Here is a 15,215-nt window from a genome sequence, read left to right on the forward strand (position 1 = left end):
GATAAAGCCCATCATCAGTAGTTGATCAATAGCATCCTAAGACTACTTCCTAACTGGCTAGTCTCACTCTAGTGCGCTGTAACAAAGACATCACAATTTCCCTAACCTACCACCTTAATGCTCGATCTCCACAATTCCCTGTTTAGGGCCATGTCCTCAGTAACCCTAAGTCGCGTCATATCCTGTCTGATCACCTCTCCCCAATACTTCTTAGGTCTCCCTCTACCTCTCCTCGTACCCACCACCGCCAGTCGTTCACACCTTCTCACCGGTGCATCAGTGTTCCTCCTCTGAATGTGCCCGAACCATCTGAGTCTTGCTTCCCGCATCTTGTCCTCCATGGGGGCCACACCCACCTTCTCTCGAATATCTTCATTTCTAATCTTATCCTTCCTTGTATGCCCGCACATCCACCTCAACATCCTCATCTCTGCAACTTTCATCCTCTGGATGTGTGAGATCTTCACCGGCCAACACTCGATCCCATACAACATAGCAGGCCTAACCACTGCCCTATAAAATTTACCTTTCAGTAACAGTGGCACTTTCTTGTCACACAGGACTCCCGTCGCTAACCTCCATTTCATCCACCCCACCCCTATACGGTGTGTGACATCCTCGTCGATCTCCCCGGACCCCTGAATAAACGACCCCAGGTACTTGAAACTACCCCTCTTAGGGATGACTTGAGAATCAAGCCTTACTTCCACTCCCGCTTCCGTCGGCTCTGCCCCAAATTTGCACTCAAGGTATTCCGTCTTCGTCCTGCTCAACCTGAAACCTTTGGACTCAAGGGTGTGTCTCCAAACCTCTCGCTGACGCCGCGTCGTGTCTCATCGATTAGGACTATGTCATCAGCAAATAGCATGCACCATGGCACCTCCCCTGAATATGATGTGTTATAGCATCCATCACCAGGGCAAATAGGAAAGGGCTGAACGCAGACCCTTGATGCAATCCCGTAATAATCGGAAAATAATCTGAATCGCCTCCTGCTGTCCTAACCCGAGTCTTAGCTCCATCATACATGTCCTTAATCGCCCTAATGTAGGCAACCGGGACCCCTTTAGCCTCTAAGCATCTCCATAAGACCTCCCTAGGAACCCTGTCGTACGCTTTCTCTAGATCGATAAACACCATGTGGAGATCCTTCTTCTTATCCCTGTATTGTTCCACCATCCTCCTAATAAGGTGGATAGCTTCTGTGGTAGATCGCCCCGGCATGAACCCGAACTGGTTGTCTGAAATAGACACCGTCCTTCGCACTCTCATTTCTACCACTCTCTCCCAGACTTTCATGGTATGACTTAGTAATTTAATACCCCTATAGTTGTTACAGATCTGGATATCGCCTTTGTTCTTATACAACGGGACCATTGTACTCCACCTCCACTCTTCGGGCATCCTATTAGTCTTGGATATCACATTAAGCAACTTAGTAAGCCATTCCACGCCTGCTCTACCCACACACCTCCAAAGCTCAACCGGAATTTCATCTGGTCCGGTAGCTCTGCCCCTTCTCATCTTACGCATTGCCTCCATGACCTCATCGACCTCAATGTCCCGATAATCACTTAGTTCATGGGGGCTGTCGGCGTTCCTCAATTCACCTAGTACAATATCCTGATCCCCTTCCTCATTTAGAAGTTTATGAAAGTAGGTCTGCCATCTCCTCTTTATCTGGTCATCCCCCAACAAAACTTTGCCGTCCTCATCTTTTATGCACCTCACTTGGTCCAAATCCCGAGCCGTCCTCTCTCTCACCTTAGCGAGTCGGAGTAACTTCTTCTCCCCGCCTTTGTTCCCTAGTTCCTCATACAAACGAGCAAAAGCTGCCGTCTTTGCCTCCGTCACTGCCATCTTTGCCTCCTTCCTAGCTACCTTATATCTCGCAATGTTCGCTCTCTTCTCCTCCTCTCCAGTGCTCCCCACTAACCGCAGGTAAGCCACCTTCTTCGCTTCCACTTTACCTTGTACAACTGCATTCCACCACCAGTCTCCTTTGTGGCCACAAGTGCGGCCTGAAGATACCCCTAACACCTCTCTTGCCGCCTTCCTTATATAGTCCGCCGTCGTCGACCACATAGTGTTTGCGTCCCCACTACTTCTCCAAGCTCCCATTGCCGACAACCTTCCTTCCAACTCCTGGGCTTTAACCTTAGTCAAGGCGCCCCACCTAATCCTCGGGCGGCCTCGTACTGACCTCTGTTTCCTTCTTATCATAATACTAACGTCCATCACCAAGAGCCTATGTTGCGTTGCAAGGGTCTCACCTGGGATAACTTTGCAATCCTCGCACAACCTTCTGTCGCATCTCCTGAGGAGGAGATAGTCAATTTGAGTCTTCGCCACCGAACTTTGGTAAGTAACCAAATGCTCCTCTCGCTTCGGAAAACTCGAGTTTGCAATCACTAGATCGAATGCCTTGGCAAAATCCAGCAGTGAGATGCCCCCTCCATTTCGTTCCCCGAAACCAAAGCCGCCATGCACCTCAGTATAACCACCTGCAGACGACCCAATATGACCATTGAAATCCCCTCCTATGAATAACCTCTCGGAAGGCGGAATACTACGAACAATGTCATCCAACCCTTCCCAAAAACGCCTTTTAATCTCCTCATCACAACCTACTTGCGGTGCGTACGCGCTAACGACGTTTAAAGTACACTCACCCATCACCATTTAATAGTCATTAGTCTATCATTCACACGCCTGACCTCTACCACCGACTCCCTAAGATGGCTATCTACTAGGATACCCACTCCATTCTTACCCCTCACGATTCCGGAGTACCACAACTTATACCCATCCGCGTTTCTCGCCCTCGATCCGACCCACCTAGTCTCCTGGACACACACTATATTAATCTTCCTCTTCTGAAATATCTTAAAAGTGCGTCGACAAAGTTGAGCAAAAATAGGAAAATGGAGACGCGAGGTATGGAACTTAGTACCTCGCGCTATTACAAGTACTATACATAGAATAGCAGTAGCGCAGACGCAAGATACATAGAATAGCAGTAGCGCAGAAGCAAGAGAGTAATTTTCCCGCCATGGTCGTAGCAATGGAAGTGGACTCAGAGAGCAACCTTCTCCAGCGAAAACAGTCCCTTTACCATTCTTTGGTAGCTTCTTATCAACAATCTCTTGTTCCTACGCTCTTCTTTGCCCTTCAATTCAAAGCTACTGTAGTCAATTTGCAAAAATTCTTCCTTTTTATTTTATTTTTATACCTTAATTTCTAGGTTTTCATTGCTTTAACAGGATGAGAGTTTTGAGATGGGGAAGGAGGTATACAGGGGACAGCAGTACAGTCAAATATATTATGCTAGGCTCCATTTGATGCGTACTCTCCTTTACTCTCTCCTTCCCAATTGGAAACCCCAGTTGCCTGGTAACTGAACTTACCCCTTTCTTGCCTTCTTCTAGCAAAGTAAATATTATCCTCTCTATCTCAATTTAAGTGACATTGTTTCCTTTTTAGTCTGTCACAACAAGAATTACAAACTTCTGTACGTTATTATTGAAATTTCTACAATTTTTCTTGAATAGAGGAATGGGAGAGTGGAAGTTGACCACTACTCAAAGAATTACAGTACTGAACTATTCATTTCACCTTCTTTTAATTCGTTACATTGGGAATTAAGGTAGAAAAGTGAGTTATAGAATTGTTCATCCTTTTATTTCCCCCCCCCCCCTTCTGTTTCCCTTTACTTGGGAAACTAATAAAAGAGAACTGGAACTTTTTATTCTTTTTTAAGATGAGGAATTATACGATTCAACGTACAAATGCAAAGGTGATCATTACTAAAGGTTTCAAATTCCAAATGCACTCTATGAGTTTTGAAAGTTTTATCTCTGATTCTCTTTTGATAAGTAAATTCGTCCTATTTTCTGGTGCCATCACTGACACTTATCTGCACTGTTTATTTTCACTGGTTTAGCTGTAGCTTATGGTGGTCGTATATTGATTTTATCTTTAAAAGGTGGCTAAGTTAATTCCTTACAACACAAGGTGAGCACAAGAAAGAGAAATTTGGAATTTGCACTTGTTACTTTAACATCATTTAGAGCTTAACTATTGGTGGTTAGAAGGTTTACAATATCAATTGTTACATTTTCCTTGTGTTTTGTTTCCTTAACTACTATCTTGCATCTTGATTGCAGTCTGTACTGTTCTTGGATTAGAGGAAGGCAAAGAATGCATTATAGTTGGGACACTCTACAAGCACATGAAGCTAAAACCTTCTGTTCTTGATGAGTACTCTAAAGAGGTATAAAACGTTGATGACACAACATGTTGATTTTCCTGTCTAAAAGTTTATTTGAGGACCTTTCTTGTATATGCCTTGTACTTGTATATATATCTCCCTTCTTTAAGTCACTAATAATTGAACTTGGGTGTACAGAGATCTGCTGCACCGCTTGTACAACGTCATAACTTTACGCACCCAGATGATAATTTAGTTCTGGAAGATGAGAGCGGAAGAGTCAAACTAAGTGGCTCTGTTCTTTTGCCATCTACATATGTAACAGGTGAGTAGCTTTAGTCAGTCCTGTCATGTAGCTGAACTGTTTTTAACTGATTTTGGTTGTATGATTGAGGGCTTTTGGCTGGTTTTCTGAATTACATTTTTGTTTGACGATGTAGTCATTAACTGACACTGCATTTTTTATTAGAGAAAGTTTTTCTCCCTTTTGCAAGGGTAAGTTAGCTGACTCATAAATGACATGATTGCTTTATTATGTGTGGTGTTCTATACTTCTATAGGTATGATTGCTGCATTGCATGGAAAAGAAACTAGTGCTGGTGATTTTTTGGTTGAAGATGTTCTAGAGGCTGGTCTACCACAGCAAATAGAGCGACCAATTGTCTTAGGTATCAAGTACCTAACTTCCCTGTTTTTAGTTGTCAATAACATTATCTGGTGATTTGTGCTTGTGTTCATTGAGTACTGCATCCATACAGACAACATTTTTTATTTTAGATCTCTGATTGGCACACCTGGGGTTATTATATGATTAGAAGTTCCTGCACAAAAAAGTCGCTAAAACTTTCTTTGTTTCCGTACTCTTTTTCCTAAGATTGTTTGATGAAACCTATGTTCTATTCTATGTGGACAATGAAAATTTCAGTGGTGGAATTGAGTGATCCTGGTCAACACGCAATTAAGCTTAGCATAACTGATTTTAGCATTCTGGTCATTTTTTTCCAGCAAAGTTTATTTTCTTTCATGTCTCTAATATCTTGTTGGAGTTTCACTTCCTACAAGGTCCCCTTATTACTCAATCACCTTTCTCTATTGTGTTAGCTACTTCATCCTGTCGCTGGCTCAATTGAGAATCCTGATAACAAAACTGTCTTAGACAGCATCAATATTTTCTCTTATCTATGTGCGGCCCTATTTCTGATTTTCATCAGCCTGTCAGTGTGAACTTTGAAGCTCAGTAGAATAGCATAATCATTTAAATGTGAAAATCTTTTTATAACTAAAAGTTGTTAGACTCTAGGAAAGTGTCAAATTCTATAATGTTCGCTTCAATTAGCGGAAAGACTACTTTGTTGCAGTTCTTTTTCTTTTCCTGGAATATAATCAGACATCTTGTGTTGCATGTAAACAGGTGAAGATAAATATGTGGTTTTCATATCCGGTTTGAGTGTTGGGAGAAGCACTTCGAATCCTCTCCAATTTCAACTTTTTGTTGATCACATCACTGGACATTTAGGAGACGTGAAGGTTCAATAATATTATGCTTAACTTTCTGCTTACAAGTATTTGACACATGACAATATGGCTAATGTTATGCTATCCTGAAATGTATCACTTGAAAAGGAACAAAATATTGCAGCTCAAATAGTTCAAGTTGTTATTGCTGGAAACTCTGTTGAAGTACCTCATGGACTTCTCAATGGACAGGTACTAATCTTTACTTTTGTCCTTAAAGCAAACTTGTGTTTCCGTCTTTTCTCGATCCAGTAGCTTTTCCCTTGTGTACGTCAAATTAATGCTACTTCTCATCACAGAGGAGAATTTTTTCGAGTCGCATGCTAGAATTACTTACACTTCTCTGTCTTTAAACTTGTCGATAGAAATTGGATGAACATTTTGCTGCTTCAGATGTAGATTAAACTCCAAGAAACATGTTTAAGAAATTGTTTGTTTTAATGCGTCAAATGCTTTGTGATAATAAGTGCTCAATTAAGAAGTATTACTTTTGCCTTTTTTTTATTTTAAAAAAAGAAGTCCATTAACAACACAACAGTACATGTCCAACTAGTTGGTGTTGAGACTTCTTGTTGTTGCACTTGCATTAGATCTGATTTCTGCCAGTCTTTTTGTTTTAGTTAGAGACCTTTATATCAGTGTAGGGATAGGTGAGATTTAGAGAGCCTCTTGTTTAGAGAATCCTAATTTTTACTTAAAAAGACAAATTATTTAGTTCTGAAATGAATTGAGCCTATATGGACCCAAAAATGGTTCCAGAGGATTCCATAGTCGATCACAATTAATTTGGGATTGAGGCTTTGTTGAATGATTGACTTATTTGTATCCTTGATCCAAATATCAATTTATTGGAAACACTGATCTACAAGTTTTCTGTTAGCAAATGAGATCTTTATTGCCAAGTCTTTGACATGTTGAATTGCTGTGATTTCTGTGCCTTTGATGTTATGTTAGTTGTTAGAAGCCATCTTGCTGACTTTATATTTTATAGTGTTGTCTTGATTGAATGATATCTTTGCAATATGGTGAGACATATGTTGCATGTGCTACAAGTGACTACTGATTACTTTTTTTTGTTGATCTATACCTTTATTCTTGCAATTCATAGTGTAATTTGGAAGTAATGGTCTGATACTAGTTTATCTTATTTTGCTCTGAGAATGATATTTAAATTACGGAAGTTTTATGTTTGATAATAAATTTTATTGTGGCTCTGAATGTTGTTTAAATTGCAGAAAATTTTCTTTTGGACAAAGTAATAACTTTTATCAAGTAGATGAGAAATCTCTGTAGAAGATAAGCATGGTTCTTTACAAAATAGCGATTAATCATCAATTCTGACTAGATTTCACAGCTGCTCCAGTAGTATACAGAAAACAAAAGAAAAATCCTCAAATTTGTACAAAATACTCATCCACATGCCTCAAATGCCCCCATGTTCCACTCCTTACATATGTCCACATAAGCGCTAAAAAGTGACATACCATATCTACTTCTCCACCTCTTTCTAAATTCCAACATATCCTTGATTGAGCCTGGCATCACCCAATTAATCCCTAAGATATTCTTTAAAACTCAACATAACCAATGGGTAGTGGAATAATAAATGTTTAATGCCATCTCCGGTAGGCTTGCATGTAATAATCAACGAGTGTAGATTTCCTACTTTTCCTCAGATTCCTAACCATGTGAAATGCTTCCCATATGCCATTAATATGAAGAAACACACCTTTCGGAGCACTGGGAGTTGTTACTGATTTTTTTTATGACTTACTGGGGACCGTTACTGATGAATAAGGGAACTCATTTCCTCCTTCACAACAGTCTACTGTAAAATGATCCAAGTAGACAATCATTTCTTAGGTACCCCCCACTCCCAAGTTCTTCATCCATTAGTGTGATCTTCTATTTATGCAATAGCCCGAGAAGATTGTTTTTTTGGACCTCTGTCTGGCAGGTTTCTCCTAACAGACACCTGAACTGTAGATTCAATAGAACTCAGAACTCCCGTTCTTCTTCCTTTGCTGATAAGAAATTCTAAGAGACCCAAAACCATTACACAAAGGTATGTGGTGGCACCATCTCTAATTCAAAAAACTGACTCAGACTAATTTGTATATGGCTATAAAACTTCTCCCACGCTTTCATAATGCTTTTTGAAAGAGCTACCTTTTATGGCAGGGTAAACTGTACTCCTATCTTCTCTTTGAGTGCTATATTTTTCTGTGATAACTCTTCTCCATAATGCTTGCTCCTCCACTTCGAACCTCCAAGTCGATTTACCTAGTAATGCCCTGTTGAACACCCTCAGTCCTTGAATATAAATTCCGCTTTCTTTTCTAATGATTAAAAATAGATGTAAGACTTTAATTCAGCTATTCAGACACATTATTATCTAGCTCATGATATTATATGGTGAAGGAGAATATTATAGTGACTTAAAAAGTTAGAAATGCTCCAATAATATTTAGTCATATAGAATACACAATAATGTCTCGTTTCTATCATTGTTATTAACTTAGCAGCTTTTGGATGTTGAATTTTGTTGAACTTTTGACAGTAGTGTAAAACTAGTTGGGCCCGAGGGCCTAGCTCAAGTGGCAAAGGGTGGTGGATTTGTGTCTTAGGTCACAGGTTCAACCCCCCACACCATGCAAACCAAAGCCTGGTATTTAAGTGGAGAAGGGTAGAGGGGCAGGTCCATTATCCACCGAGTTTCGAAGGCTGTGGTTAGTCCAAAGGATCCGCTCCAGACGGATTTCTCGGTCATAAAAAAAAAAAAATGTAAAACTAGTTGGTTACTCGAAATAGTCAAGATACTTGTATTTAGTTTGTACAGGCTCATTTCAGTGGACTCATGTCTTCGGTTAATTAAGTTTTTGCTCCGTTCTTTCCCTAAAAAATGATACAACAACAACAACAACCCAGTATAATCCCACTAGTGGGGTCTGGGGAGGGTAGTGTGTACGCATACCTTACCCCTACCCTGGGGTAGAGATGCCGTTTCCAATAGACCTCCGGCATCCTTCCCTCCAAGAACTCCCCACCTTGCTCTTGGGGTGACTCGAACTCACAACCTCTTGGTTGGAAGTGGAGGGTGCTTACCATCGGAGCAACTCCCTAAAAAATGATAATAAAATTTAATTCTTTTTCCAAGTGCTGCAAACACTTTCATTTGATTTTACTCGGAACTGGGAAGGACTAGTTTCAATCTCCATTAATGACGACTAACAACAGAACTTGATTGTGTTGCAGAATCTGGGTTCAAAGGACCAGTCTAGATTGTTTGAGCCGATTAAAGAGCTTGATATTTTGTTGACGCAGGTCCTCTAATCCTAAATTGAAACCAACATATTTCTGTAAACCGTACACTATGAGTTCAGAATTTGATTTCCTCCTTTTCCAGATTGCCGCAAGTATACCTTTGGATATCATGCCAGGGTCCAGTGATCCAGCAAATTTCGCCTTGCCACAGCAGGTCCCCCCTTGGTTTTAGCATATGTTTGAATGCTACGAGTCAGAGCATTGTTTTAGATTTTAGAGGTTTAATTGTTTCTGTGATCATCTGTGAATTTCAGCCTCTCCATAGATGCCTGTTCCCTGGATCATCAGCTTATAACACTTTCAGATCTTGCACGAATCCACATTGCTTTGAACTTGACAACATCAGGTAAGATTCAATAGTAGATGTAGTTATTTTATAGAAATTTGTTTCGTTGTTCACATGGTTATTGCATGATCTTCAGGTTCCTGGGTACATCTGGTCAAAATATTGATGACCTTGGCAAGTATTCTGAGGCAAACAGCAGTATTGAATTTATGGAAAGGACATTGAGGTGGAGACATCTAGCACCAACAGCACCAAACACCCTTGGTCAAAACTTTGTGCCTTGCTACGCTTGCAAGTTCTTATGATTGTCGTTTCCATGCCTAAAATTTTCTACTCTGCTCAGTTTATTCTTTGGATTTCACAAATTCATGCTTTGTTTTTTGAAATAGTAAAGGTCTTATTAAAATAGTACCAAGATGGTACAAAAGTGCATGACATCAGAAAGCCAAACCAGATACTCTTACTTCAAGTATGCTCATGCTTTTAGATCGCAAATCGTTTTGATGAGACAAACTATATGATCTTGGAAAAGAAAGAGTTGAGATAATTACCTTTTCTGTTCTTTGAAGAGTTTGCAAAACAATTTGGTTGCATATATTTCTTCCAGCTATGTTATTCATACAATTACTTTTGCAGGGTGCTATCCTTTCACTGATAAGGATCCTTTCTATGTTGAAACTTGTCCTCACGTTTATTTTGTGGGCAATCAAGATAAATTTGAAACCCGCTTGATAAAAGGTATGTTACTGAATTTTTGAATTGTTATTCTAGAGAATGTATGTGATCATTACTACTGTGTGTAGGATCAGAAGGGCAGATGGTAAGGCTTATTTGCATTCCCCGATTTGCAGATACTGGAGTGGCAGTGGTGGTAAGCCTCCACTCTTTTTATCAGCTATCTCCTCTGCATGTTTTCAAAATTAGCATAAGCTTATCAGTTATATAGCCTCTTCACTGTTCTTGCAATGAAGGAAACTACAGAAACATTCTGCTTTGAAACAAAAGTTAACTGTGTCTGCATAGTGGATCTGTGTCTCTATGAAACATGTATTGGATGCTTAATACATCCTTGTTTGCCCATGTACTTTCTCTGAAGGCGGAGTCATGGAGAATTTTGGTGCTAATTGATATACACTTGCTAATTTATTTTTTCCAAGAAGAGTTCTTAATGGATATTTATCATTTTAAGCTAATATAACCATTAACTAGTTGTCTGAGTTTTTTTTAAAGAGTTAATTTGACGGTCAATGTAGAATAAGCTCAAGTTTCATGCTCTTTTTTCAAATAAAGTTACATATAGTTATATTGGATGACCATATGATGTGTTCGTCTGAACACTTAGAAATGGATATGCCGAAGTTTTCTTTTGTTACCATGGTCTTACCCTTATAGTCTGTTCTTTGACTACTTGTCCTGTTGATGAAAATGCAAGAGGCAATTTGAAATCGATGGTCCTTTAAGCTTTTCATGAGACAGGACAGAATATGGTAGGGTCACCAACAGAAGCACATACCTGTTATGATTTATTACAAAAACTAAGCCTCAGCCCCTGATAAATTGGGGTCGGCTATATGAATCCTGGCTGATCATCTTCCCCATTTAGCTTCATCTCACGCCAGCATTAAACAATACAAAAAAGGGGAAAGTGCTAGAGGTTCTCTATATTTCCTACTGGCTTAAGAATCTCTAATACAACTCCATTATGATTTATTAATTTTTTCATTTATGTTTTTTTTTAAGAACTTCTTGGGGTGGATATAGGCCCGAGAATCTTCGATGGGATTGAAACCTGCACCTAAATGATGCTGGGTGGAGTGCCAACTCATAGGCTGCATCTTTAATCCCTGATATATTAAGTTTGACTTGATGAATACATCTAGAGAATACTTTTGGGCTGTGTAATCACTATATAGCATATTTGATATTCTCTTTTAAGCTCATTCTCCTTCCCTCTGTCAAATGGGAACAGTCCTGATTGTGTCGGGGAATTGATTGGGGATGCTTTCTCGTGTTTTCAGATGAATTCCTACTGTTTTGTGTACTTGTGGTGTAAATTAAAATAAGCAAAAGTTTGATGTGGATCACTTTTGAGATTGTCTTCATTTTGTCTCTTTCTGGATAATGCTTGGCCTTGTCACCGTGAAGAACTCCGACTAAAACATGATCATAAGAGTCTTCTAAAGTAATAAGAGTTCTTTTTTTTTTTTACCTTTTCTTTTTTTCGAATGATCGTGTTAGGTGTGGTCACAAGATTTTTTCTTACGACATTTCTTTGTACAATAATGCAAGCTTAATTTTTGTTTTCATTTTTATTTTATTTTATTGAATATGTATGATACGAGCTTATCTTTTCTGTTACTGCAGTTGAATATAAGAAACCTTGAGTGCCATACGCTCAGCTTTGCTACTCAAATCCACTCATAAGGGGAAGGTATGATGTAATGGCCAGGTGGATATATAATCCTGCTAAAAGTTTCCAGTGACGTGTTTCTATTTCTCGAACTACTGTTAAACAAACCCCCCTGCTGCTCTTGCATGCTTTCTTCTCCTTCATTCATCTGACAAAGACCTTCATGTCATCCATGTTATGGAAATTGCAAATACAGAGTGCTGTTTCTCAGGGTACTCGAAAACTCATGTAGACAATTTGTGCAAGTTAGCACCTCGGAAAATGCTTGCTGCTAGACCAGTGATGACATGTGGAAAAGAAGAGTGAAAAATGAAAAGAATAAATATATAAACGTAATCGTAAGAGAAAGAAGGGGAAGAGGATGCAAGAAGAACAGAAGAAATGAAAAAAAGAGAGAGTAAATGGACACATGGATGAGGGTGAGAGTGAGAACAATGTGTCAAGTGACTAAGAAAGTAGGATTGGTTAATATTTGCTTGTTTGTTCAGTTAGCTTATGTTTGAATGGCATCTCAAATTAAGCTTAAAGGGCGCGACCCAAAAAAAAAAAGAAAAAAGGAAGAAACGATCTTCTTCCCTTACTGTGTATCTGAGAGAAGGATATTCAACTGATTTAAAATTCTGCCTTCATTGCCATGGTAACCTTTGGAAGCTTCATTTTATATGATGGGCAGAAGTAAAATCTATTTCTTGATTTTTGATTTTTTTTTCCAGGGTATTGATCAGCCATTTATGCAGAAGATGTACTGATGTCAGGCAGAAGTTTGCTGTGCAAAAGACATCCATTAGACTCAGATTTATTGAACGGTTGTCCTGTATCTTTAGAAGTTTAACTTTAGAAATTTCTGTAATTTTTCAAAGAATTTGTGTTTCAGTTTGCAGGACAACCCTTTACCCTGTTTGATTTGCAAGATGTGGGAGAAAATAATATTTCTGTCACAAAATCATAGTCCGTTTGTCCTAGTTAGTAGTTCAAGCTTCGTACCAAAATCAGGATTGATATTGTCATTACTTACTAGCATCAAGATTGCTAGTATAATCAAATTTAATGTCAATTACAATCTCATCCAGACAAAATCCTTTAGACTTGTAATCCAAGAATTTGTTTAGAAATATCATAATGAAGGGGGCATTGTCGCTAATGAATGTGTTCCATTGGTTTCAATTCTTTATTCGGAGCAGTGAGCCCAACGCGTGCAAGAGTATGTCACAACTAATGATCAAGAAAAAACGCATACTAGTAGGTACTTATCTACGCTAGAATTTATCTGCCACTACTTTCTAGCATCAAGAACTAGTAAAGTGAATAAATAGCAGATGTATATACTTTGTTTTCATGTCCATCCATCAACCTTGACCAGGCTACTTCTTAACCATCTTTTCCTTTTATTCTTGTTTTTTCTCAATAAGTCTTCCTAGTATTCTCTATTCAATACGAAATATACAACGGAAAAGGGCCTAAAATGCCCCTTTACTATATGAAATAGGACAGGCTAGCCCTCCATTAAAAGTTGGTCTCTATTCTGCCCTTGCCGTCAACAAATGGGCTCGTATATGCCCTCCATCACTAACGGAAGACTCATAAAGCCACGTGGAATATATGTGAGGGCAAGTTAGACCTAGTTCGAATTGTACAGGGGCATATATGAATCAGTTATAATAGTAATTTCTCAAACACTTCACAACTCCATATCAGTTTACTTAGACACCTATTTGGCAACACCAAACTAATTATCACAACAAATAAACTAAGTCATAGACACAAACATTCAAATGAACGACAATGACTTCATTAAATCCTAGTAGCTCAAAAGGGTCGAATCATAACAAAAGACAATGTCGGAATGTTCTAGTAGCTCAAATGGGTCGAATAGGAGGCGTCATTACGGACTTACTGCCAATTATTTCATGGCATGGACACCTTTAAATGCTAGGAGAAGGTTTTTCAAGTGCCCGAAGCATGAGGTAAGTAAATATTTTGATGGGTTCTTTTAATTATTCCGATTTACTTGTAAATTTGTTTTATTTATTTTTAGTTTTTAGGATGAAAAATATTCCTATTGGGAATGTCAAGATGAAGAGCTTCCTCCTAGAATTTCAAATCTCATATGCAGTTTAAAGAAGGAAAAGGAAGCTCTAATCTGTGAAAGAAATGCTCTCCAAATGAAATTTTGATCTTGAGAATGTTATGATGCTCGTCGATCATGGAGGAATAAAATCTTGGAATTGAAAAGAAATGTTCTAATGAAGAAAGTGACCGATTTAGAGTACTCATTTGTGCTTGATGCTAAATTTCGGAAGAAGATGTAAATTTTCATGTGTGTGATATTGGGATGTCTTGTTATGTTCTTTGGCTTAGTGCGAAATGATATGTAATGTTAGTGTTATTGTGACTTAATTATTGTCTTTTATTATGTAATGAAGCTTTATGTTTTTATAGTACAAAGATTTAATAAAGTCATTACCGTTCATTTGTTGTGCCTATGACTGAGTTTATTTGCTATGATAATTAGTTAGGTGTTGTAAACTAGGTGTCTAAGTAAACTGATATGAAGTTATGAAGTATTTGAGAAATGACTATTATAACTGACTCATATATGCCCCTGTACAATTCGAACTAGGTCTAACTTGCCCTCACATATATTCCACGTGGCTTTATGAGTCTTCCGCTAGTGATGGAGGGCATATACGAGCTCATTTGTTGACGGCAAGGACAGAATAAAGACCAACTTTTAACGGAGGGCTAGCCTGTCCAATTTCATATAGTAAAAAGGGCATTTTAGGCCCTTTTCCGAATATACAATTTAGTTAGATGGCGTTCGGTGCCAAAAGGTTCGTGATCTTTAACCAACGTACAAATGGCCTTCTTTGCAAACAAGTTGATACAAAAAATTAAAGTACTACTCTTCTCGAGCAGAGTTTCCTTTTTCGAATTAAGGTAATATGATCTGATTATAATGATTTAAATATATATAGAGTTTTATTGTTTTCAACTGGGAAAATCTTGCAACATAAATATTACTTTTATTGTAATTTGTGCGTATCTAACAAATGCAGTAGCTATTGCAGCTCAGTAGTCAAAATTCAGGTATTGTAATTGTTGCTAGTGGAGTTTTTGGATCGGAACCTGCTATTTCAAGTGATGTTCTTTCCAAGTGGATAACACTATTGTTGCTCAGATCCAATTAAAGTTCTACAGTGCTTCAGATGTGTTATTATTAATTTAATTTGTGATACTCAGCTATTGCTTTGGTGTTATTAATTGATTGTGTGTGTGTGCGTGTATTCAATGGCTTGATTCAGAAGCAAAGCATGGATTTGTAATTTTAGTTTTTCAAGCAAGAATATTCTAAGTCGTACAATTGCTTCTACTTTATATTAGCCAGCATTTCTTGTAGTCTTTATTGTTTGCTCTTATTAAAAGTAGTTGTTGCCTTATTGGCATCCTAAGTAATCTTGTGTCAAACTCTT

General features: G+C 38.5%; 1 protein-coding gene across 2 annotated transcripts; it reads left to right on the forward strand.

Moving 5' to 3' along the window:
- The first annotated feature begins 2,888 nt into the window (after positions 1-2,888).
- LOC104217834 (DNA polymerase delta small subunit) lies at positions 2,889-12,886 on the forward strand. 2 transcript variants are annotated; one of them, XM_009768164.2, is made up of 15 exons: positions 2,889-3,124; positions 3,264-3,393; positions 4,167-4,273; positions 4,409-4,535; positions 4,771-4,878; positions 5,622-5,737; positions 5,834-5,917; positions 8,981-9,049; positions 9,132-9,203; positions 9,304-9,395; positions 9,472-9,599; positions 9,972-10,073; positions 10,139-10,206; positions 11,700-11,766; positions 12,459-12,886. In XM_009768164.2, the coding sequence occupies exons 1-14, from the start codon at positions 3,053-3,055 to the stop codon at positions 11,757-11,759; spliced, it is 1,335 nt and encodes a 444-aa protein (XP_009766466.1). In that variant the 5' UTR covers positions 2,889-3,052; the 3' UTR covers positions 11,760-11,766; positions 12,459-12,886. The 2 variants fall into 2 exon arrangements, with proteins under 2 accessions (XP_009766466.1, XP_009766468.1); XM_009768166.2 differs by having other exon boundaries at positions 2,916-3,124; positions 10,145-10,206; positions 12,459-12,693.
- The last annotated feature ends 2,329 nt before the right edge of the window (positions 12,887-15,215 follow it).

This window comes from Nicotiana sylvestris, chromosome 3 (assembly GCF_000393655.2).
Source record: "Nicotiana sylvestris chromosome 3, ASM39365v2, whole genome shotgun sequence".
In the NCBI taxonomy this organism is placed as follows: domain Eukaryota; kingdom Viridiplantae; phylum Streptophyta; class Magnoliopsida; order Solanales; family Solanaceae; genus Nicotiana; species Nicotiana sylvestris.

Bases quoted from the DNA above. Each gene is read 5' to 3' on its own strand.
- LOC104217834 (XM_009768164.2), top strand. From the start codon at position 3,053: ATGGTCGTAGCAATGGAAGTGGACTCAGAGAGCAACCTTCTCCAGCGA. The intron at 9,396-9,471 runs GTAAGATTCAAT...CATGATCTTCAG, and splicing joins TTTGAACTTGACAACATCAG to GTTCCTGGGTACATCTGGTC. The intron at 10,207-11,699 runs GTAAGCCTCCAC...CTGTTACTGCAG, and splicing joins ATACTGGAGTGGCAGTGGTG to TTGAATATAAGAAACCTTGA.